General features: G+C 46.0%; 1 protein-coding gene across 1 annotated transcript in view; it reads left to right on the top strand.

Moving 5' to 3' along the window:
- The first annotated feature begins 4,882 nt into the window (after window positions 1–4,882).
- Window positions 4,883–21,878, top strand: part of LOC120986519 (histidine N-acetyltransferase-like) — a 392,349-nt gene continuing 375,353 nt past the window's right edge. Inside the window, exon 1 of the mRNA XM_040415145.1 lies at window positions 4,883–4,947. Coding sequence (XP_040271079.1) covers window positions 4,918–4,947 — 30 coding nt within the window. The 5' untranslated portion in view covers window positions 4,883–4,917. The remainder of the gene's footprint in view (window positions 4,948–21,878) is intronic.

Below are 21,878 nucleotides of genomic sequence, written 5' to 3'. Positions count from 1 at the left end.
CATTATTGATTCCGCTACCACGGACCACAACGGAATTCGGAATCCATATCGGGATTCTCCGCTAACCGGAAGCCGAACTTTAGACGACGAACTTAAAACAGAGGTTCGCTCAACACTAATCTTAATCCCATCACTAACACAATCAGTGGGAGTCTAAGTGCAGAGTTAACCCTTTTTGTGTTGCTGGATTCACACCCTGCACCTTTAGTGGGCAATAGGAAATATGTGGCATATAAACTCTAAATCAGGGTTCATAGTTCCTTGTAACCCCAAAAGGTCTGAGGGGGTCTCCATAGTTCTGGGTCCATAGTCCGTAGGAAGGAGGCTAGTCCTCAGGCTTCTCCAGCAGCCCCAGTGACGGTTCAGTCCGTCACACTAGTATTCAAGTTCCTAATAGTCCCTCAACTGTAATAAAGCCCACCATAATGCCCCCGGTAGTAATAATTATTTTTATAACTTTGTGTAACAGTAGAAAAATGTCCCCTTATAATGTGCGCCAGTACATAAAAGTGCCCTGTTGTGTGGCAGTATAAAAAATACCTCCTCTTAGTGCCCCCTGTAGAGCCAATGTCCCCATAGTACCCTCATAATGTGTGCCAATACCCCCTACTGTGTGCTCAGAAAACTCTTAGTGCCCCCAATTGAGCCAAAGTCCCCATAGTGCCCTATAATTTGTGCCAGTATAAAATATCATGCACCAAAAGTGCACCTCCCCTTGTCCCTATGGTCATCTGCAAATGCGGTCCGCAATACGGCAACGGGCAGAACACGTTCGTGTGCAGGAAGCCATACAGAGGACATTACAGGGAGGAGGTATACGAGGAGAGAACTGCAACTCCCAGCATGTCCAGGCTGATAATATGCGAATGGGTCCGTGATCTGTCCACACCCCATAAAAATAACATGTTCTATTTTTTTGTGGTGTGAAGGCACGGAGAGAAACCCAAATTTTACAAACAAATTTGCTTTTTAATGAATTACTTCAGATGCCGCGTTCATAGCTGATCGTGGCATCTGACATTAATAGCAGTGTAATAAAAATAAATAAGTAAAATCATACTTACATACAGGCTCATTCACACGACTGTATGTATTTTATGGTCTGCAAAAAACGGATCCACAAAAAATACTGATGACACCCATGTGGATTCTGTATTTTGCAGAACGGAACAGCCGGCCCCTAATAGAACAGGACTATCCTTGTCCGTAATGCAGACAATAATAGGACATGTTCTATTTTTTTTAAGACATATGGACATATTTAGCGGTGCGGAAGCACAGAATGGAACACCACAGAAGCACTCCGTAGTGGTTCCGTGGGGTTCCGTTCCACGCCATTCTGCATCTCCCTATTTGCGGACCCATTCAAGTCAATGGGTCCGCATCTGTGAATGCACGCGGAATGCACGCGGAAGGGTGCCCATGTATTGCGGATCCGCATATGCGGTCCGCAATACGTCAACGAGACACCTACGGTCATGTGAATGAGCCCTAAATTCAGTTTTTTTGCGGACCCATTGAAATGGATGGTTCCGCATATGATACAAAAAAAAATGGAACGGACACGTCAAGAAAATACGTTTGTGTGCATGAGCCCTTACCCTCATCCATTTGATCGCGAAGAGCCAGACGCTGCTGTCTTGAGGCCCATGATGACATCATCACGTTGGCCGGCGTGGTGATGTCACACATCACTGCCCACAGGATTTTGCGCGGGTTCTTCAATCAAGATGGCGGCGGCTGGCTCTTTACGCTCAAAAGGATGAGGTAAGTATGATTTTTATTTTTTATTCTACTGGTGGATATGACTGTGGTGGCACCAAATATGTATTTTTATGTAAAACTAAAAAATTATTTTAATTTAATTTTTAATAGTTTAGTCATTTTTGGGGAGACTTTTTTAAATTACATTTTATTACATTTAATTTCACCTTATAAAAGGGACTTGATTCATTTGATTGCATACAAAGGGCTTTGAAAAAATTCCAAAAAAGGGAAAAAAAAAACATGGACGGCACATCCCCACCCTGTGCATTGCTTCTCAGCATAAACAGTATACTGCCCTAATCTACATACTGTACACGAGGCATTAGTATAGTCCCCCTCACCACGCCAAGGTTGCCTCTACGAGTGGGTACCTACTCTAAATTGGTGCAGAGCCGCATGGAGACCACCGACACTACAGCACTGCAGCAGCAGGCGGCGCGACCCAGCAGTCCAACAGCGCCCCTGCTGTCAGACTAAGGTCCCTTTCACACTTGTCCTGTCGTAGTTTTATTCCGACCGCCTCTCAGCATGTTTGCCGTGTTGCGGCCCACCCCCATTATAGTTAATGGGGCCGGAGCGGACTTCCGGTGGCTCGGTGCACTATCGGTAGTACGTATCCAGCAGGCTCTGTTCTCCTGCCAAAACAGCCTGCCAGAGAAGGCTGCCGCTAGTGTGAAAGTAGCCTAAGAGATGTTGTTTGTAAACCTTCATTTTTTTTTTTACCACGCGTGTGAAAAACGCATCAAAACGTGTGCGATTCATGCCAAAAAATTGAACGCAATCGCAGACAAAACTGACTGAACTTGCTTGCAAAACGGTGCAAATTTCATGCGTATACTATGTAGACCAGTTTAGCAAATTTGAATCTGTCTTACAAGAAAACGACCACTAGAGGTCAGACTTAAACCAAAAAAGACAAACCAGATTTATGAAAGGATAATAAATGAGCCGCAAATTGAAGACAGACTTTGTCAATACTCAGAAAAAGGTGAGCTTAGTAAATGTGCCCCACAAACTATGATAACATTTCAAAAAAAGAGGAAAAAAAAGCATGGATCGCACGTCCCCATGCTGTGCTTTGGTCTAAAATTGTTTCTCAGCATAAGGGCGCATTCCATGACTGTAGTGTTTTACAAATCCGCAAACTACGCAAATAGATACAGGCCCATGTGCGTTCCGCAATTTGACAGGGTGGCTTTGTCTAGCAGCAGGGGTTGCTGTTTGGCTGCTAGGTTCTGCCACCCGCTGATGCAGTGCTGCAGCGTCAGTATGTAGTGTCCCACTAGGTAGGGGTGGGCACTACACAAGGGTCACGTGTTACTCCTACTCCTAAGGAGCAGTGATGTTATATTTAACCATGCATTTTACTGTATTTTCTGTGTGCTTTTACATGCAATGTTTCCCCTGTGTCATGCATAGCAGGCCTATGAGGGTGTAGTTAGGCATCCTAGACACTAGAGGGAGATAGGGAGCCCCTAGTATAAATGTTCAGGCCCAGACAGGGAGGAGTTAGTCTGTAGTCAGGAGTCTGTGGAGACAGAAGTGAGAGGGCACCAGCCAGAGCTATGCTGAGGGCCTTCTCCTGACATGCAGCTGGATAGTCCAGGCTGCTAGTTGCTACCAGGAGGCTAGTGAAGAACCCTAGCCTGCCTGTAGATAAAGTGAGCCACAGTTAGCTCAGAAGATTACCCCAAGAGAAGAGATGTGCCTCCTGGGAGAAACCTGCAGCTTCCCTCACAACAGGAACAGCGCAACCAGCTCAGATAAGTAACCTGATGGGCAGAAGTACTATAAGAGAAAAGCAAGGGTCAATACGGGAGGAAGAATTTCTACCAAGGATTAAAGCCAGCATTTAGGCATCCGGGCCTTGGGATCCAGCCAGCTAGAATAGCTGAAGGGGATAGTGCAGCATAGGTCTGCTAAGCATTAACTGTTTACCCTCCAAGTATCTTGCAAGATTAATACCTGCCATATTAAGAAGTAAGCCTGCTTGTGGAATATTGTTATAAGGGACTGCATCATCATTATCTACTGTATGTACAAAGTTGGACTGTTCAAAGTAAAGCAACGTTTGGTTCACTATACCACCTGTGTACCTCACTTATTGCTCCTACAAATCGGTGTGCCACCGTTACAGGCACTGGCATCACGATCCTTAAAGGGACCTTGCGTCAGGCACTCAAAATACCCGCAACATCCAGGGCACCTCATCCACCATCAGGTCTGGTCCCTACATCCAGAGTGTGCCCCAGAGGAACTTGTGTCTACCTCTTCTTCACTGCCGCATGCCTGCCCTGGGTTCTCCTCCAAAAAGTGAGTAACCCTCGATTGCCCATAACTGTGACCTCACTATCGCAATACCCTGCAGGTCTGGCGTGCTGCAAGTAGTTGCCACATGCTACTGCTCCAAATTAGAATAGGTCCCTCTCAGACAGGGTGGCTTTGTCTAGTAGCAGGGGTGCTGTTTTGCTGCTGCGTTCCACCTCCTACTGGTGCAGCGTTGGTGGTCGCTACGTGGTGCCGTGCGGTGCGACATTAGTGTAGGTCCCACTCGAGGAGACAACCTTGGCGTGGTGAGTGGGCTTATGCACTCTGATCAAAACGTGTACCAGTGCCTCATGTACAGTACGTGTATCAGGGGGTTGTATAACATTTATTACGCTGAGAAGCAGTTATAGACCAATGCACAGCATGCGGATGTGAGATACATGTGTTTTTTTGTTTTGTTTTTTTAAGCTCAGAGGGTGTGAGAGGCTTTAAAGAGTCTTTGATAACTGCAGTTTTTTTTTACTATCCAACCTGCAAAAAAATCTCAGTTGTGATTGGTGAAAGGATTTGTACCAAGATTAAAACGTATCCCCAGTATAAGGGACAAGTATCGGATTATGAATCTGACTACTGGAAACCCTATCAATCTCAGGAATGATGGTAGACTTTTCCTGATTAAACTTCTCCTCCTTTCAGCTGAGACTCTGGTCTATATTGAGCAGTGACACCATGTCTGTTCCGACTTCAGTTCCAAAAATTGATTTTTCGCCTGCAACGGCAGAAGACTATGAAGAACTGATGTCTATCTCCAAAGGGTTATACAACGGACTGGACTATGTGCCTGGGATGTACCATAAATGGCTGAAGGAACCCCAGAGAAGAATGTTCGTGGCCAGGTGTGAAGGGAAAGTGGTGAGTAGAAAAGAGTAAATTATCGATGATGGTCACATTTATGAAGATTATTAATAGGGAGATAGAAATGAGTCACTGCTAGACACCTCTGGTAGAGTCTGATCTCCTGCAGGAACATAGGATCAGACATGTTGAAATCCAGCACGTCCAATCATTTTTTAGCCCCTGTGGGTGGGGTCGCTCCATTTCATGCATTATCACTTGGCCAGTGATGCGGCCCGGCTCATCCCCCTCTTGTTTGATGGACAGTCCCTGAGATTTTATAGCTGGTAGCGGTGACACAGGAGGCGCCAGGTCTACTGCACAGAGTGGCCCCACTCACGGCGCACCAAAAACCTAATTTGCTTAAAATTAAAGTATTTTTCAGGATTAGAGGACCAGATTTACTACAAAGTTTATTAGGTATACGTTAAAATAAAGGGGGAGGGTATGCGAGCCCTTCCTCAATGTGTACAAACAAACAAACAAAAAATCGACGGTAAACTAGTCAATACTCTGAACTGTAAATGTGAACCACCAAGTATCTCCTCAGAGTTCCCTTACGTAACAACAGTGGGATTGTTGGCTGTCTCAAGGGATATAACCCAGAGTGTAGGCAGCTGACTAACGCGCTGCACTCTGCAGTATATAATAACTGGTATCTATTGATGAAGCTGCTGTGACGCAGTGTGTCTTCAACATATTACCAACCACTATCAGTTCAGAGATAGCATGTAACCAGACACCTGACAACTACAAGGCCGGGATCTACTTGAATTCAGTGGGTAACATAATGTTAGCCTCCCCACCAATATTATATAGTCCCCTCACTGCCTCTATTATTGTGCAGTAGGATTGTCTGGCTACAATAACATAGCGGGTATCTACCCTATGTCCCCATGAAGAGGTAGCGCTGAACCTGTGCCCTATTCACTGCTCTGTGTTTCGCCAAATAGGCTCATCAGGAGCTGGGTAACCAGAGTTCAGGACAAACAAACATATAGAACGCCGTATGCCTCATGTGGTGAGACTACGGTATCGGCGCTAGGGTGGCCGTAATATGGCCGCCGCTCACAGCGTGTCAAATAGGGGAAACCCCCTCCCCCAATGGGGTGGATCCAGCGGTTGCCGGCGAATAGGAGAGCCTCCTCCACCCCCCCCATCTCGGCGATGCGATCCTCTATAGAGTGTAAACACACTCCCATATGTCAACAGGGACCAATCGGCGGTAAAATACATACTGACAGGCATCAGCACCAAAAGGTTCTGTGAAGCTAAATTACGGATGTATAGATACAGTAATAGGGAAATAACCAGCAGATCTGTCACCCCACTAAAGTCATATTTTTTTTTTTTGGCTACTTAAATTCCTTAAACTGCGATATATGAATATATAATGCTCTTACTCATTTTCGTTCAGTAGTTTCTTCAAAAAACTGACTTTTATAATATGTAAATTACCTCTCTACCAGCAAGTAGGGCGGCTACTTGCTGGTAGCAGCCGCATCCTCCTTTCATAAAGACGCCCCCTCCTCCTGTTGATTGACAGGGCCAGCGAACGTGCTCGTCCTCTGACTGGCCCTGTCTGTGTTCAAAATCTCGCGCCTGCGCCGTACCGGTCTTCAGTCGGCGCAGGCTCACTGAGAGGAGGACGCTCGCTCGGCCGCTCCATCCTCAATGCGACTGCGCCGATGACGTCACATCTACACCTGGCGCAGGCGCACTGAGGAAGGAGCGGCCGAGCGAGCGTCCTCCTCTCAGTGAGCCTGCGCCGACTGAAGACCGGTACGGCGAAGGCGCGAGATTTAAAAAGCAGACAGGGCCAGTCAGAGGACGAGCGCGCTCGCTGGCCCTGTCAATCAACATGAGGAGGGGGCGTCATTATGAAAGGAGGATGCGGCTGCTACCAGCAAGTAGCCGCCCTACTTGCTGGTAGAGAGGTAATTTACATATTATAAAAGTCAGTTTTTTGAAGAAACTACTGAACAAAAATGAGTAAGAGCCCTATATATTGATAAATCGCAGCATAAGGAATTTAAGTAGCCAAAAAAATGACTTTAGTGGGGTGACAGAAGCCCTTTAAGACCAAAAGGTGTGCCACTAGACTTATATCACTGATTACAGGGGTACAATGCTACCACAGGTACACAGTAGGCACACCATACACTGCAAAAATGTAGTGTATGGATTACACTGCATACCTCCTTATGTACAGAACAAAGAAAGCCCATAAGGGGGACAGTTAGTGGGGACTTCTACTCATAGGGTACAAAGTGAGGTCCAGCAGAACCAGATATCACCTTTAAATGAAACAAGTATATGAGATGTGTTCATTCAGACCTCCTGGACGTGTGGTTCGTAGCCTGAACGTCCATTCTGCATCCTTCTGTAACAGTTTGGTATCAAAGTCCCCTCCTCTAGGAGTTCTTCTAATGATCCAATACCTTGAAATCTGACCGCCTCCACGTTACCAGAGTGGCTTATGGAGATGTGACATGCGATAGGGGTATCCGCATCATTGCGGATATCGTTGAGGTGTTCCCCTATCCTCCGTCGGAACTCCCGTATGGTTTTGCCTACATACTGGAGGCCACACACACACGTTGCCAGATAGATGACCCCTCTGGTTCTGCAATTTATGAATGACCAAATTGCAAATCTTTTTTGTGTCACAGTACTGATAAAACTGTTCCCCCTCTCAATCGAACCGCATGCCACACACCCGCTACAGGGGAACGTGCCCTTAGGTTGGTGATCGAGCCACGTCCCCGGTTGTGGGGGTTGTAAAAAACTGTGCACCAAACGATCTCTTAAACTGCGGCCACGGCGAAAGGTAATACTTGGGGTATCACCTACAAGGTGTCCCGCATCTGGGTCCGATTTAAGGATGCCCCTCGCGTACATCTCTCTGAGCCTCATCAAATGTGGTAATAATCCGGACTTGGTTATCATCGCTACCTCTGGTACATGGTACCAGCAGTGTATCGCGGTTTACAGCAAGTGAATGCTGGTATGCGTTCGTTAAGACCTGTCGTGGATATCCGCTATCCGTAAACCTACTCTGAAGGTCCCTAGCCACCATCCGGTAGTCTGCCATCCTAGAGCAGTTTCTGCGTAATCTTAAGTACTGTCCTTTGGGAATACCTTTTTTCAGAGCTACAAGATGGCAGCTGTCCCAACGTATGGTTTTGCCTACATACTGGAGGCCACACACACACACACATGTTGCCAGATAGGGCACGTTCCCCTGTAGTGGGTGTGTGGCATGTGGTTCGATTGAGAGAACAGTTTTATCAGTACTGTGACAAAAAATATTTGCAATTTGGTCATTCATATATTGCAGAACCAGAGGGGTCATCTATCTGGTGTGTGTGTGGCCTCCAGTATGTAGGCAAAACCATACGGGAGTTCCGATGGATGAAGGTGGGAACACCTCAACGATATCCGCAATGATGCGGATACCCCTATCGCACGTCACATCTCCATAAGCCACTCTGGTAACGTGGAGGCGAACAGATTTCAAGGTATTGAGGTCATTAGAAGAACTCCTAGAGGAGGGGACTTTGATACCAAACTGTTACAGAAGGATGCAGAATGGACGTGCATGCTACGAACCACACGTCCAGGAGGTCTGAATGAACACATCTCATATACTTGTTTCATTTAAAGGTGATATCTGGTTCTGCTGGACCTCACTTTGTACCCTATGAGTAGAATTCCCCACTAACTGTCCCTCTTATGGGATTTCCTTGTTCTGTACATCATCAGGAGGTATGCAGTGTAATCCATACACTACATTTTTGCAGTGTATGGTGTGCCTACTGTGTACCTGTGGTAGCATTGTACCCCTGTGATCAGTGATATAAGTCTAGTGGCACACCTTTTGGTCTTAACAGATCTGCTGGTTATTTCCCTATTACTGTATCTATACATCCGTAATTTAGCTTCACAGAACCTTTGGTGCTGATGCCTGTCAGTATGTATTTTACCGCCGATTGATCCCTGTTGACATATGGGAGTGTGTTTACACTCTATAGAGGATCGCGTCGCCGAGATGGGGGGGGGGGATGGCGTAGGCGTTCAGTCTGTGTGACACGCCTGCCGCTCTCCTATTCGCCGGCAACCGCTGGATCCGCCCATACCGTAGTCTCACCACATGAGGAATACGGCGTTCTATATGTTTGTTTGTCCTGAACTCTGGTTACCCAGCTCCTGTTGAGCCTATTTGGCGAAATGTAGAGCAGTGAATAGGGCACAGGTTCAGCGCTACCTCTTCATGGGGACATAGGGTAGATACCCGCTATGTTATTGTAGCCAGACAATCCTACTGCAAAATAATAGAGGCAGTGAGGGGACTATATAATATTGGTGGGGAGGCTAACATTATGCTACCCACTGAATTCAAGTAGATCCCGGCCTTGTAGTTGTCAGGTGTCTGGTTACATGCCATCTCTGAACTGATAGTGGTTGGTAATATGTTGAAGACACACTGCGTCACAGCAGCTTCATCAATAGATACCAGTTATTATATACTGCAGAGTGCAGCGCGTTAGTCAGCTGCCTACACTCTGCGTTATATCCCTTGAGACAGCCAACAATCCCACTGTTGTTACGTAAGGGAACTCTGAGGAGATACTTGGTGGTCCACATTTACAGTTCATAGTATCGACTAGTTTACCGTCGATTTTTTGTTTGTTTGTACACATTGAGGAAGGGCTCGCATACCCTCCCCCTTTATTTTAACGTATACCTAATAAACTTTAAAGTTTTAATTCATTTCCAACGTTTCCACCCACTGTGAATATGATGTAACTGTGAGAAACGTAACTTGCATTACCGATTCTGTGTTGAAAACTGTTTTAACCCTTAGGACACCGGAGATTTTTGCGTTTACATTTTTCTTCCCTATCTTCCTGGAACCAGAACTTTTATTTCTGTTCACATCCATATAAGGGCAGACGCGGTGATGCCCAGTGATTAGTGATAAGTTCCAGTTATCTAAGAAATCTGTTACCACGGACCATGATGGAATCCTATGACAGCATGCACCACGGAAGTCTATAAGAGGCATTCCGTCATAATGGAAGTCTATGCCGGCCATAAACTTCTATTAGGACGGAATGCCTCTTATAGGTTTCCGTAGTGCATGCCGTCATAGAATTCCATTATGGTCAGTGGTAACGGAATCCATCACGGAATTCTTAGATAACCCGAACGCTGAACTTGCAAATCGCAAGTTCGCTCAACCCTACCCATAATATATATTTAGATATTTAATTTATGCATTGATTTTTTTCATTCTAAGCAATGGGGGTGGTGATTTACATTTGAAAGATATATATATATATTAATTATATAAATATAATATTTTTATATAAATGATTTCTATACACCAATATGGTGTATAGTATTACATAAATTACTGATTTCCTATATTGGACTGCTGGAAGTGCGCTTCTGAGTTTTTCAGCCTTCAGTTGCCAGGATTAGAGATTGCCCTGCGGTTCGCCCGGCGATCGTTTCGCGCTGAACTTTGCGCGTTCGCGATTCGTCGAACATATGGCGATGTCCGCCAGCGCCATATTCTTTTGCATTGCTCCGAACTTTGACCCATGACACATCCATCAGGTGGGATAGGACAGCCAATTGAGACGTTTCAGCACAAGCACATGGACACATCCCCACCCTATAAAAGAACCCGATCTGGCAGCCATTTTTTGCTGCACATTTGTATACATCAAACCGATAGGAAAAACGTGATGTAAACCCACTGGGGGGGGGGGGGGGGGGCGTACAAAAATTTTCTGTGGGGCCCAGTCAGTTCTAGCTACATCACTGCACAGCTCCTTCTCTCCTCCAGGCCCGGCCCAGCAGTGACGTCATGACGTGTGTCTCACTGCTGCAGCGGGCCTGAGGAGAGCAGGAGCGCAGGGAGCTGCAGTTAGGGAATGACAGGACCGCCGGCTCCCCTGCGCTCCAGCAATGATAGGTATGTGAGGGGGCCACTGGGGCGGTCATTACACTGTGAGGGCCCCTTACACAGTATAATGATCTCCAATTACCCTCCATTAAGTATGATGACCACCAGTGCCCCCATTCAATATAATGACCCCCAGTAACCACCATACAGTATAAGGACCCCCTCCATATAGTATAACCCCAAGTGTGAAGGCCACTGGGGGTCATTATTCTGAATGGGGGGTGACTGGGGTTATTATTCTGAATAAAGGGCCACTGTGGGGTCATTATACTGTGTGTGGGGCCACTGGGGGTCCTTATACTGTGTTTGGGGGCATTGGGGGGTCATTATACTGTGTGAAGGGCCACTAGTGGCCATTATACTGTATAGGTGCCACTGGTGGTCATTAGACCATGTAGGAGCCACAGAGGGACATGTAAATGTACAAATATGCCTCAAGGGGGCTCACTGGGATGTATCGCCTGCCTCCAGCCACATAATCACAAGTTCTTTTCTGTCAGGTGAATGGCTAATTTTTTGGTCCTGTACTCCCGTGGCCTAAAATAATTTTTTTCTAGGCTCCAGCAGGGCACATTTTTGGGAGTTTCCCTTTAAGACGCATAAAAATGGCTCCTGATTAAAATAGATATTTTTTGTGGGAATTTTTGCCAATGACCCACCTCTGGTATGTCACTGTCTATGTTGTGGGACAATTTGTGCACTTCTAGTAAGTATTTGGTGGCTGCAGTATTTGGTTTGCCTGCCATCAAAGTCAATGGGGCCCGCCGCAAACGCGCGGTTTGCGAACATTTCATCGCGAATGCGCGCTCGCGAACCATACCGGCTGATGTTCGTTCATCACTAGCCATGATCACGGCATCTAAAGGCTGTAATGACCCCGATTGGCATTATTGACAGTCGCGGTCATTAGCCGCGGGCCTCTGCTGTTTGAAACAGCAGAGAAAAGCTGGCTATGGGACATGTAAGCTGGCGCCATGTTTAAACTTTGTTCCACATCACTCCATCGTACATGTAGGGAGTTGGTAGCGAAAGGGTTTATGAAACAATATTGAAAAAGTCTTCTGTAAGGAGTGAACTGGCGTTTAGGTTGATGCCCTACATCTATAACTTTTGGGTTAGGATATGTCAGCATGTTCCAATTAAACAGGGGAAAAGTTAGGAGGATGTTTCATAGTTTAGTTGTATCTTGTAAGAATCTGCTGAATAGCTTTTTATTTTAAGCATGAAGCTGCTTTTGAAATTTAAGGCAAACCCTAGTGTAATAATTAGAGGTGGTACGAATCCAATTTTTTTCGAATCCGAATCCGAATAGGTTCTCAAATATATCAAATCTTTCGAATCTCGAATCCTACGAATCCTGTACATAATTGTGTGAACAGTGTAAGAAACAAAGTCAGACCGCGTCAGTTTGTCTGAACCTCCACCTCCCAGTCACGGTCGCACCCTATATGACCGCGATGACCCCTGCTATGACCCCTGCTCCTATCACTACAGAACATACAGGGTAATACAGCGCCCCATACCTCTTACATTCAGTGACGTCTCTTGTAGATGTTCTCTTTTCTCATCATTTTTCAGCCATTTTTCATCTCTGCAGCTTGACAAAAAAAAAAATCTTAGTTTACTACTTTTCCATCATCCTCCCATCTTCTGGGCAAATCATCCTAACACCCCAATACTGTGCCGCTGTGCTCCCCAATACTATACTGCAGAAACAGATAATACCCCTGATAATACTAGTACCACACAGAGCCCCCCATATAAAATACCACTTCTTTGTGGCCTCAGTAGATGCCCCCATAGTGCCCCCCAATAATGTGCCAATAAGAAGTGGCCCCACAGTGCCACCCAATAATGTGCCAGTAAGTGTCCCCAGAGATGCCCCCCTAATCATGTGCCAGTATCAAGTGCGGAGTGCCTTTCTCCTCCCCCCCAATGTGCCAGTATTATAGTGCCATCTCCCCCATAATGTGCCAGTATCATAGTGCCACCTCCCCCCATAATGTGCCCGTATCATAGTGTCATCTCCCCCCATAATGTGCCAGTATCATAGTGCCTCCCCCCAATGTGCCAGTAGTATCATAGTGCCTCTCACCTCTCCCCCTGCCATCCACAGACCCCCCCATCCTATAACAGTGCCATCCACAGACCCCCCCACCCCATAACAGTGCCATCCACAGACCCCCCCCCACCCCATAACAGTGCCATCCACAGACCCCCCCACCCCATAACAGTGCCATCCACAGACCCACCCCCCACCCCTTAACAGTGCCATCCACAGACCCACCCCCCACCCCTTAACAGTGCCATCCACAGACCCACCCCCACCCCTTAACAGTGCCATCCACAGACCCATCCCCCACACCATACCAGTGCCATCCACAGACCCACCCCCTACCCCTTAACAGTGTCATCCACAGACCCCCCCCATTGCCGCTCCAGTAGTTATAAAATGTGTAATTCTGATTAATAATCATGCTGCCCCCTCTGTCTGTAGTATAACATTCAATGAATCTTACTCACAGGGCTACTGCTATCGTAATGCAGGCCGGCCGGGCAGACGAGCGGCAGAGTGACTGACTGACGTCACGTCCCTACGCCGCCTGCTTTATGAATGAAGCAGACGGCGCAGGGACGTGATGTCAGTCAGTGACGCTGCCGCTCGTCTGCCCGGCCGGCCTGCATTACGATAGCAGTAGCCCTGTGAGTAAGATTCATTGAATGTTATACTACAGACAGAGGGGGCAGCATGATTATTAATCAGAATTACACATTTTATAACTACTGGAGCGCAGGGGCCGGAGCACAGTGAACGCACCGGCCCCCAGCTCCTCCTCCCAGTCCCTCCCACCGGGATTCGTCGGATTCGTTTCAGGCAAATTACGTTGGGATTCGAGTCCACGAATCCCACGAATCCAGCAAGATTCGAGGGATTCGTGGATTCGACGAATCCCCCGTCCCATCTCTACTAATAATCATCACAAATATCTCTAATCGGCTCTTTCTATATGTGTGGTTGTGCCATGGTTGGTAGGATGGTTCCTTGCAAATTGGATGACATGCCATTATATTCCTTAACCCCTTAAGGACGCAGGGCGTATCGGTACGCCCTATTTCCCGAGTGCTTAAGGACTCAGGGCGTACCGGTACGTCCTAACTTGAAATCGGTATTCCGGCGCCCCAGGGGTTAATCGGAACGGGATTTCAGCTGAAATCATTCAGCCGGCATCCCGTAACAATGCAGGGGGGGGTCATTTGAACCCCCCGCATCGACGATCGCAGAAAACCGCAGGTCAATTCAGACCTGCGGTTTTCTGCGTTTCCGGTCCATTCGGGTGTCCTGTGACCCGATGAACCGGAAAAAGACTGCGATCGGTGGTGTAATTATACTCCACCTATCGCAGTCCGAGGATTTTGAGAGGCGGTGCTGGCCCTGGTGCTGAACACTGCTGTCCAGGGTGCTGATTGGTGCAGGGGAGAGAGGCGCGAGATTCAAACTTCCTGCGCTCCTCTCTCCCCTCCTCTTCCTGTCCAGCACCCTGACCGTGCAGCATCGTCCAGCACCAGCTCCTGTGTCCCCCTAATCGGCATCCATCACCCTCCTGCACCCATCGCCACCCAGGTAGGTTAGGGTCAGTGAGGGAGAGGCACCGTTAGGCAGGGAAAGAAGGGAAAAGTTAGCTAGGAAAAAAAAAAAAAAAAAAAACTTTTATTCCAAACTTTTCTTTGATCCATCCATCAGACCCCAGACCCCCCCTGCCACCCCCCCTGCCACTAAGAGCATTGTACCGCTGATCAGCAAGTTTGAACTTTTTTTTCCTAACACTTGCCCTTTCTTTTTTTGCCTTTTTTAGTACGCGAACACCCGTTGCCCCCACACACACGCACATATAATAAAGTTTGCCACACACGCACACATACACGCACACACACCCATGGCCCGCCGGATGTTCTCGGCCGAGGAGGCATACGCCCAGATTGCCTCCGACTCTGAGAGCCCCAGTGAGGATGAGGATGACCCCACGTTCCTTTTATCATCCGCATCCTCCTCATCATCATCTGATGACGATGAGCCACCAAGGCGGCGGAGACGCCGCCAGGCGGAGCCAGGGGCCCCACATGCTAGGGATCCTGTGGCCCACCCTAGTACGAGCCGCCCTGGGGTTCGTACTGGTTTCCCGGCCCACCAAATAAGCCCACCGGAGCCCCCTGCCGATGAACTTAGTTGGTGTCCCTTAGTGGACTTTGAGCCTGAGATTCCGGATTTTGCTGGCAATCCTGGAATCCAGATTCCCACAGTGGGGTTTACTGAAATTGACTATTTTAGTTTTTTTTTCGGTAACCCACTGGTGAATCTGATGGTGGAGCAGACGAATCTGTACGCCCAACAGTTCGTCGCTCAAAACCCAGGCTAATTTTTGGCTAGACCCGGTGGCTGGACGCCGGTCAGTGCAGCCGAGATGAGGACATTTTGGGGCCTCGTGCTGCATATGGGTCTAGTCCAAAAACCCAGTGTCAGGCAATACTGGAGTGGGGACGTCCTATACCAGACCCCACTGTACAGTATGGTCATGACACGTCCCCGGTTTGAGGCCATCCGGAAATGTCTGCATTATTCCGATAATGCAGCATGTCCCCCCCCCAAGGTGATCCTGCCTATGACCGGCTGTATAAGATACGGCCGGTCATCGATCACTTTGGGGCCACATTTCAGCAGGCCTACGTACCTGGAAGGGAGGTTGCGGTTGATGAGTCTCTCGTTGCGTTCAAGGGGAGACTCAGTTTCCGCCAATATATTCCCACAAAGCGGGCGAGGTATGGCGTGAAGCTATACAAAATCAGGGTACACTTACAAATTTCGTGTGTACGAGGGGCGAGATTCCCGGATTCAACCCCCAGAATGTCCCCCCACTCTGGGTGTTACCGGGAAACTCGTGTGGGACCTTATGTACCCACTGCTGGATAACGGTTACCACTTGTACGTGGACAACTTTTATACCAGCATTCCCTTGTTCAGGTCCCTTGCCGCCAGATCCACGTTCGCTTGTGGGACCGTGCGGAAAAATCAACGCGGCCTCCCTGCCTACCCCCGCCAGGTACCTATCCCCAGGGGTGAGACCCGTGCCCTTACCAGTGGAAACCTGTTGCTGGTCAGGTATAAGGACAAGAGGGATGTCCTTATGCTGTCCACAATCCACGGTAACAGCACCACCCCTGTCCCTGTGCGAGGTACCGCGGCAACGGTCCTCAAGCCCGATTGTATCGTCGACTACAATCGGTATATGGGAGGAGTTGATCTCTCTGATCAAGTCCTCACGCCATATAACGCCATGCGCAAAACCCGGGCATGGTACAAAAAAGTTGCGGTCTACTTGTTGCCTTGTACAACTCTTTTGTACTATCCCGAAGCGCTGGCAGCACAGGGACATTCCTCCAATTCTATGAGGCAGTCCTCAAGGACCTGATCTTTTCGGACCGGGAAAGAGCAGGCCGGAGTACCTCGGGAATTGGAGGCGCCCGGATCGTCCCTGGCCAACACTTTCCAGGTGTGGTCCCCCATACTGGAAAGAAGGGACGAACCCAAAAAAAGTGCAGAGTGTGTCGCAGGAGGGGGATACGGAAGGACACCACCACTCAGTGCGACACTTGCCCCGATCACACGGGCCTCTGCATTATCGATTGCTTCAGGGAGTATCACACTTCCATGGAGTACTAAATTTTTAAAATCCCCAACAGTCCACTAGAGAACATAAAAAACTATGGCTCTCAGACTTTGGAGACACGGAAACAATTTTTTTTTTCCCCAAAAAATATTAGTTTTAGTGCAGGCATCCTCAAACTGTGGCCCTCCAGATGTTGTAAAACTATAACTCCCAGCATGCCCAGACAACCTACAGCCATCAGCAGGGCATGGTGGGAATTGTAGTTTTACAACATCTGGAGGGCCGCAGTTTTTAGGATGCCTGCTTAGTGTCTCCAAAGTCTGAGAACCATACATATTGGGCATCGTCGCGTGCGTAAAAGTCGTCGCTATAAAAATAACTTTTGGTTAAACGCCTCGGATGAACGGTGTTAAAAATATAAAATAAAAACGGTGCCAAAACACCCATTTTTGGGCAAAATTTCCATTTGAATCCTTTTTGCCGGTAATAAAGCAAGGGTTAACAGCCAAACAAAACTCAATATTTATGGCCCTGATTCTGTAGTTTGCAGAAACACCCCATATGTGGTCGTAAATGGCTATATAGCCGCACGGCAGGGCATAGAACGAAGGGAACTCCATACGGTTTCTGGAAGGCAGATTTTGATGGACAGTTTTATTTTTGACACCATGTCCCATTAGAAGACCCCCTGATGTAGCCTAGACTAGAAACTCCAAAAAAGTGACCCCATCTAAGAAACTACACCCCTCAAGGTATTCAAAAGTTACTTTACAAACTATGTTAACCCTTTAGGTGTTCCACAAAACTAAATAGCGAATGTAGAAACAATTTTAGAGTTAAATTTTTTTGTTACATTGCCTCAAAAAAGAGTAATATAGAGCAACCAAAAATCATATTTACCCCTAAAATAGTCCCAAAACAACAACCACCTTATCCCGTAGTTTCCTAGATGGGGTCACTTTTATGGAGTTTCTACTCTAGGGGTGCATCAGGGGGCTTGAAAGGGTACATGGTGTAAATAAACCAGTCCAGCAAAATCTGCCTTCCAAAAACCATATGACGTTCCCCTTCTATGTCCTGCCGTTTAGCCAAATAGTAGTTTACGACCACATATGGGGTGTTTCTGCAAACTACAGAATCAGGGCAACCCATTTTGAGTTTTGTTTGGCTGTTAACCCATTTTTTTCCAGTAATAAAGTAAGGGTTAAAATGGAAAATTTTCAAAAAAATAGAAATCTCTAAATTGTTTCTCCATCTGCCATTAACTCTTGTGGAGCACCTAAAGGGTTAACAAAGTTTGTAAACCCAGTTTTGAATACCTTGAGGGGTGTACTTTCTTAGATGGAGTCACTTTTTTGAAATTTCTATTCTAGGGGTGCAACAGGGGGCTTCAAATGGGACATGGTATAAACAAAACCAGTCCTGCAAAATCTGCCTCCCAAAACCCATATGGTGTTCCCCTCCTTCTATGTGCTCCCGTTCGGCCAAACAGTAGTTTACGACCACATATAGGGTGTTTCTGCAAACTACAGAATCGGGGCAACCCATTTTGAGTTTTGTTTGGCAGTTAACCCTTGTTTTACTCCTTGAAAAAATTGATTATATTGGAAAATTTTCCAAAAAATAGAAATTTCAAAATTGTTTCTCCATCTGCCATTCACTCTTGTGGAACACCTAAAGGGTTAACAAAGTTTGTAAACCCAGTTTTGAATACCTTGAGGGGTGTACTTTCTTAGATGGAGTCACTTTTTTGAAATTTCTATTCTAGGGGTGCAACAGGGGGCTTCAAATGGGACATGGTATAAACAAAACCAGTCCTGCAAAATCTGCCTTCCAAAACCCATATGGTGTTCCCCTCCTTCTATGTGCTCCCGTTCGGCCAAACAGTAGTTTACGACCACATATGGGGTGTTTCTGCAAACTACAGAATCGGGGCAACCCATTTTGAGTTTTGTTTGGCAGTTAACCCTTGTTTTACTCCTGGAAAAAATTGATTATATTGGAAAATTTTCCAAAAAATAGAAATTTCTAAATTGTTTCTCCATCTGCCATTAACTCTTGTGGAACACCTAAAGGGTTAACAAAGTTTGTAAACCCAGTTTTGAATACCTTGAGGGGTGTACTTTCTTAGATGGAGTCACTTTTTTGAAATTTCTATTCTAGGGGTGCAACAGGGGGCTTCAAATGGGACATGGTATAAACAAAACCAGTCCTGCAAAATCTGCCTTCCAAAACCCATATGGTGTTCCCCTCCTTCTATGTGCTCCCGTTCGGCCAAACAATAGTTTACGACCACATATGGGGTGTTTCTGCAAACTACAGAATCGGGGCAACCCATTTTGAGTTTTGTTTGGCAGTTAACCCTTGTTTTACTCCTGGAAAAAATTGATTATATTGGAAAATTTTCCAAAAAATAGAAATTTCACAATTGTTTCTCCATCTGCCATTAACTCTTGTGGAACACCTAAAGGGTTAACAAAGTTTGTAAACCCAGTTTTGAATACCTTGAGGGGTGTACTTTCTTAGATGGAGTCACTTTTTTGAAATTTCTATTCTAGGGGTGAAACAGGGGGCTTCAAATGGGACATGGTATAAACAAAACCAGTCCTGCAAAATCTGCCTTCCAAAACCCATATGGTGTTCCCCTCCTTCTATGTGCTCCCGTTCGGCCAAACAGTAGTTTACGACCACTAAAAAGGGTTAATAAAGGGTTAATAAAGTTTGAAAAAACAGTTTTGAATACCTTGATGGGTGTAGTTTCTAGAATGGGGTCATTTTTGGGAGGTTTCTATTATCTAAGCCTCACAATATGACTTCAAACCTGAACTGGTTCTGAAAAATTTCAAAATTTGCTTCTAAACTTCTAAGCCTTGTAACATCCCCAAAAAATAAAATATCATTCCCAAAATGCTACAAACATGAAGTAGACATATGGGGAATGTAAAGTCATCACAATTTTTGGGGGTATTACTATGTATAATAGAGGTAGAGAAACTGAAACTTTGAAATTGGCGAATTTTTCAAAATTTTCAGTAAAAATTGTATTTTTTTATGCAAAAAAATTAAGTTTTTTGACCCAATTTTAGCAGTGTCATGAAGTACAATATGTGAAGAAAAAACAATCTCAGAACGGCCTGGGTAAGTCAAAGCGTTTTAAAGTTATGAGCACTTAAAGTGACACTGGTCAGATTTGCAAAAAATGGCCAAGTCCTTAAGGTGAAATAGGGCTGAGTCCTTAAGGGGTTAAAGATAGATTCAAGGACACGATCCAGAGGGTATTGGCTAATAGCGCACATTCACACTTCACACAAAAACCTGTTGCAAGAAGATTCTGTGCTCGTCCAAGTGTGTGCACTAAGGGTATAAACACACAGTGCCATCCACATCTTCTGACCACACCACCTGTCTCTATTATCCACCATCTTGTGTGTGTAACACCCCAGAGTTGTGTTACTACACGCCCCTTCCCCACTACTTTCTCCTAAGAGCCTTTATAATGTCATCTGATATAATTTACATTATGTCTTCCACAAATGTGCATATAAATCCATGTTAAATGTAATTATTCCTGTCATTTGCCTGGTTACCAGTAGGTGGCAGCAACTCATTGGCAAGTACAGTTTAGTGAATCTAAGCTGGAATGGATTATTCCAGCTTAGCTCCCCCTTTGTGAGAAAGTGGGCAGTTCCCACATCCTGCAGCATGGGTGGAGAAGGAAGTTAGAGTCAGTGTAGCCTCCGCCCTGCTAGGGTTAGGGTGTGTGATAGCGTCCAGGAGTCCCCCTGCATAGGGAAGACAGCAAGGACCTAGTCTCAGCTAAGACTTAGTCATATACCCAGTCTGAGCACCTTCAGCTCTGCTGGATGAGAAAAGCAGAAAACTACAGACCACCTCCAGAGTTCCAGGAAGAAAGCATCCCCTGAGAATCCATCTGTGAGATAAATCCAGAGACCTAGGATAAGCCAATTCCTCCTCAGCTAGTCTGTCCCCACAAAGCAGAAGCTACCAGATAAGTGCAGAAGCTAACCCTGACATAGTTACAGAGCTACCAAGCAAACGTTTTTATCCTGCAAGCTCCATATTTAAAGCAGAAGTATTTATTCCTGCCAATGATTGCTGAAACCTGCTGGGACCAAGAGACCAAAGCTGTATACTGCTTGGAAGAAAGTCATGTCAAGTAAAGCAACGTTTGAACTTTATCTAAAGGTCTGGACATCATTTATTCTGCCAAGTTCCTCTATTACTCCTACTATTACTACACTCAAATCTATTGCAAGTGAGCCAGGAGTCCGGCCGTACAAAGGTAGGAGATCCTACAGAGACATTACAGGCCATTACATCACTCTGGCATTCCTAATCTGGGACGTGTGTTATAATACCTTGGAAGGGCCCTGAGATAGTACCCTGCGCACGCTGCAATTGGCGTCACGACAAATACAGAACATTAACAACAAGTATCCTGGCCACTGCATGTGCACACAATGAGAGTTTACCAAGATCTGACCTGAAGCTCCGTGACCTTATCTGCCTGCTGCTTATTAACATTACGTCTTATATCTGCACTGTACAATAAATCTAACAAAATGCTGAAATAATTTGCAGGCCTTAACCCTTCACGCATTTTCGTGTACATCTACGTGGGGAAATGTGGTCTTTTGCTGTATTCCCACATTAATGTACTTGCCTTGATTGAGCAGGCGCAGCTCCTGCACTTGCCCGATCAGTAGCAGGGGCCTGGCTGTTACGACAGATATTTCTCTCATACCTTATCTCTGTGGAGCCTGCTCTCCTGGTTTTGGCTCAAAATCACTGACCAAACACTGATGTGTAAATGAGGCATAAAACAGTTCAGAATATATTGTACTGTATTGAAACAGGAATCAAACCCTGAAAAGTTGTAGTCCACAGTGGGACAAAAATAAAAGTGAAAACATTTTTTTAGAATAAAAAAAATTGGTTTCAAGTAAATCCTTTTCACCTCATCAAGACATGTTTGGTATCGTGGCTTCCGGAACGTCTGGCTCTATAAAAATGTCAAATGATCTACCTGTCAGGTGACCTGTCAGGAGACCTCAGCGTCTCATCAAATGTGAAATGGCGCCCAAAAACAATTCCCCAAAAAAATCTACCCTCCAAAAATCATATGGAGCTCATTCCCTTCTGACCCCTGCTGTGTGCCCAAACAATTTGCAACCATACATGAGGTGTTTGTATTCAGAAGAAAATGTTTAACTAAATTTGGTGTATAATATATATATATATATATATATATATATATATAATAGTATTTTTTTTTGTTAGTAATTACA

The sequence above is a fragment of the Bufo bufo genome, chromosome 1 (assembly GCF_905171765.1).
Source record: "Bufo bufo chromosome 1, aBufBuf1.1, whole genome shotgun sequence".
In the NCBI taxonomy this organism is placed as follows: domain Eukaryota; kingdom Metazoa; phylum Chordata; class Amphibia; order Anura; family Bufonidae; genus Bufo; species Bufo bufo.
The sequence above is the reverse complement of the archived record's forward strand: the minus strand, read 5'-3'. Positions and strand labels throughout refer to the sequence as shown.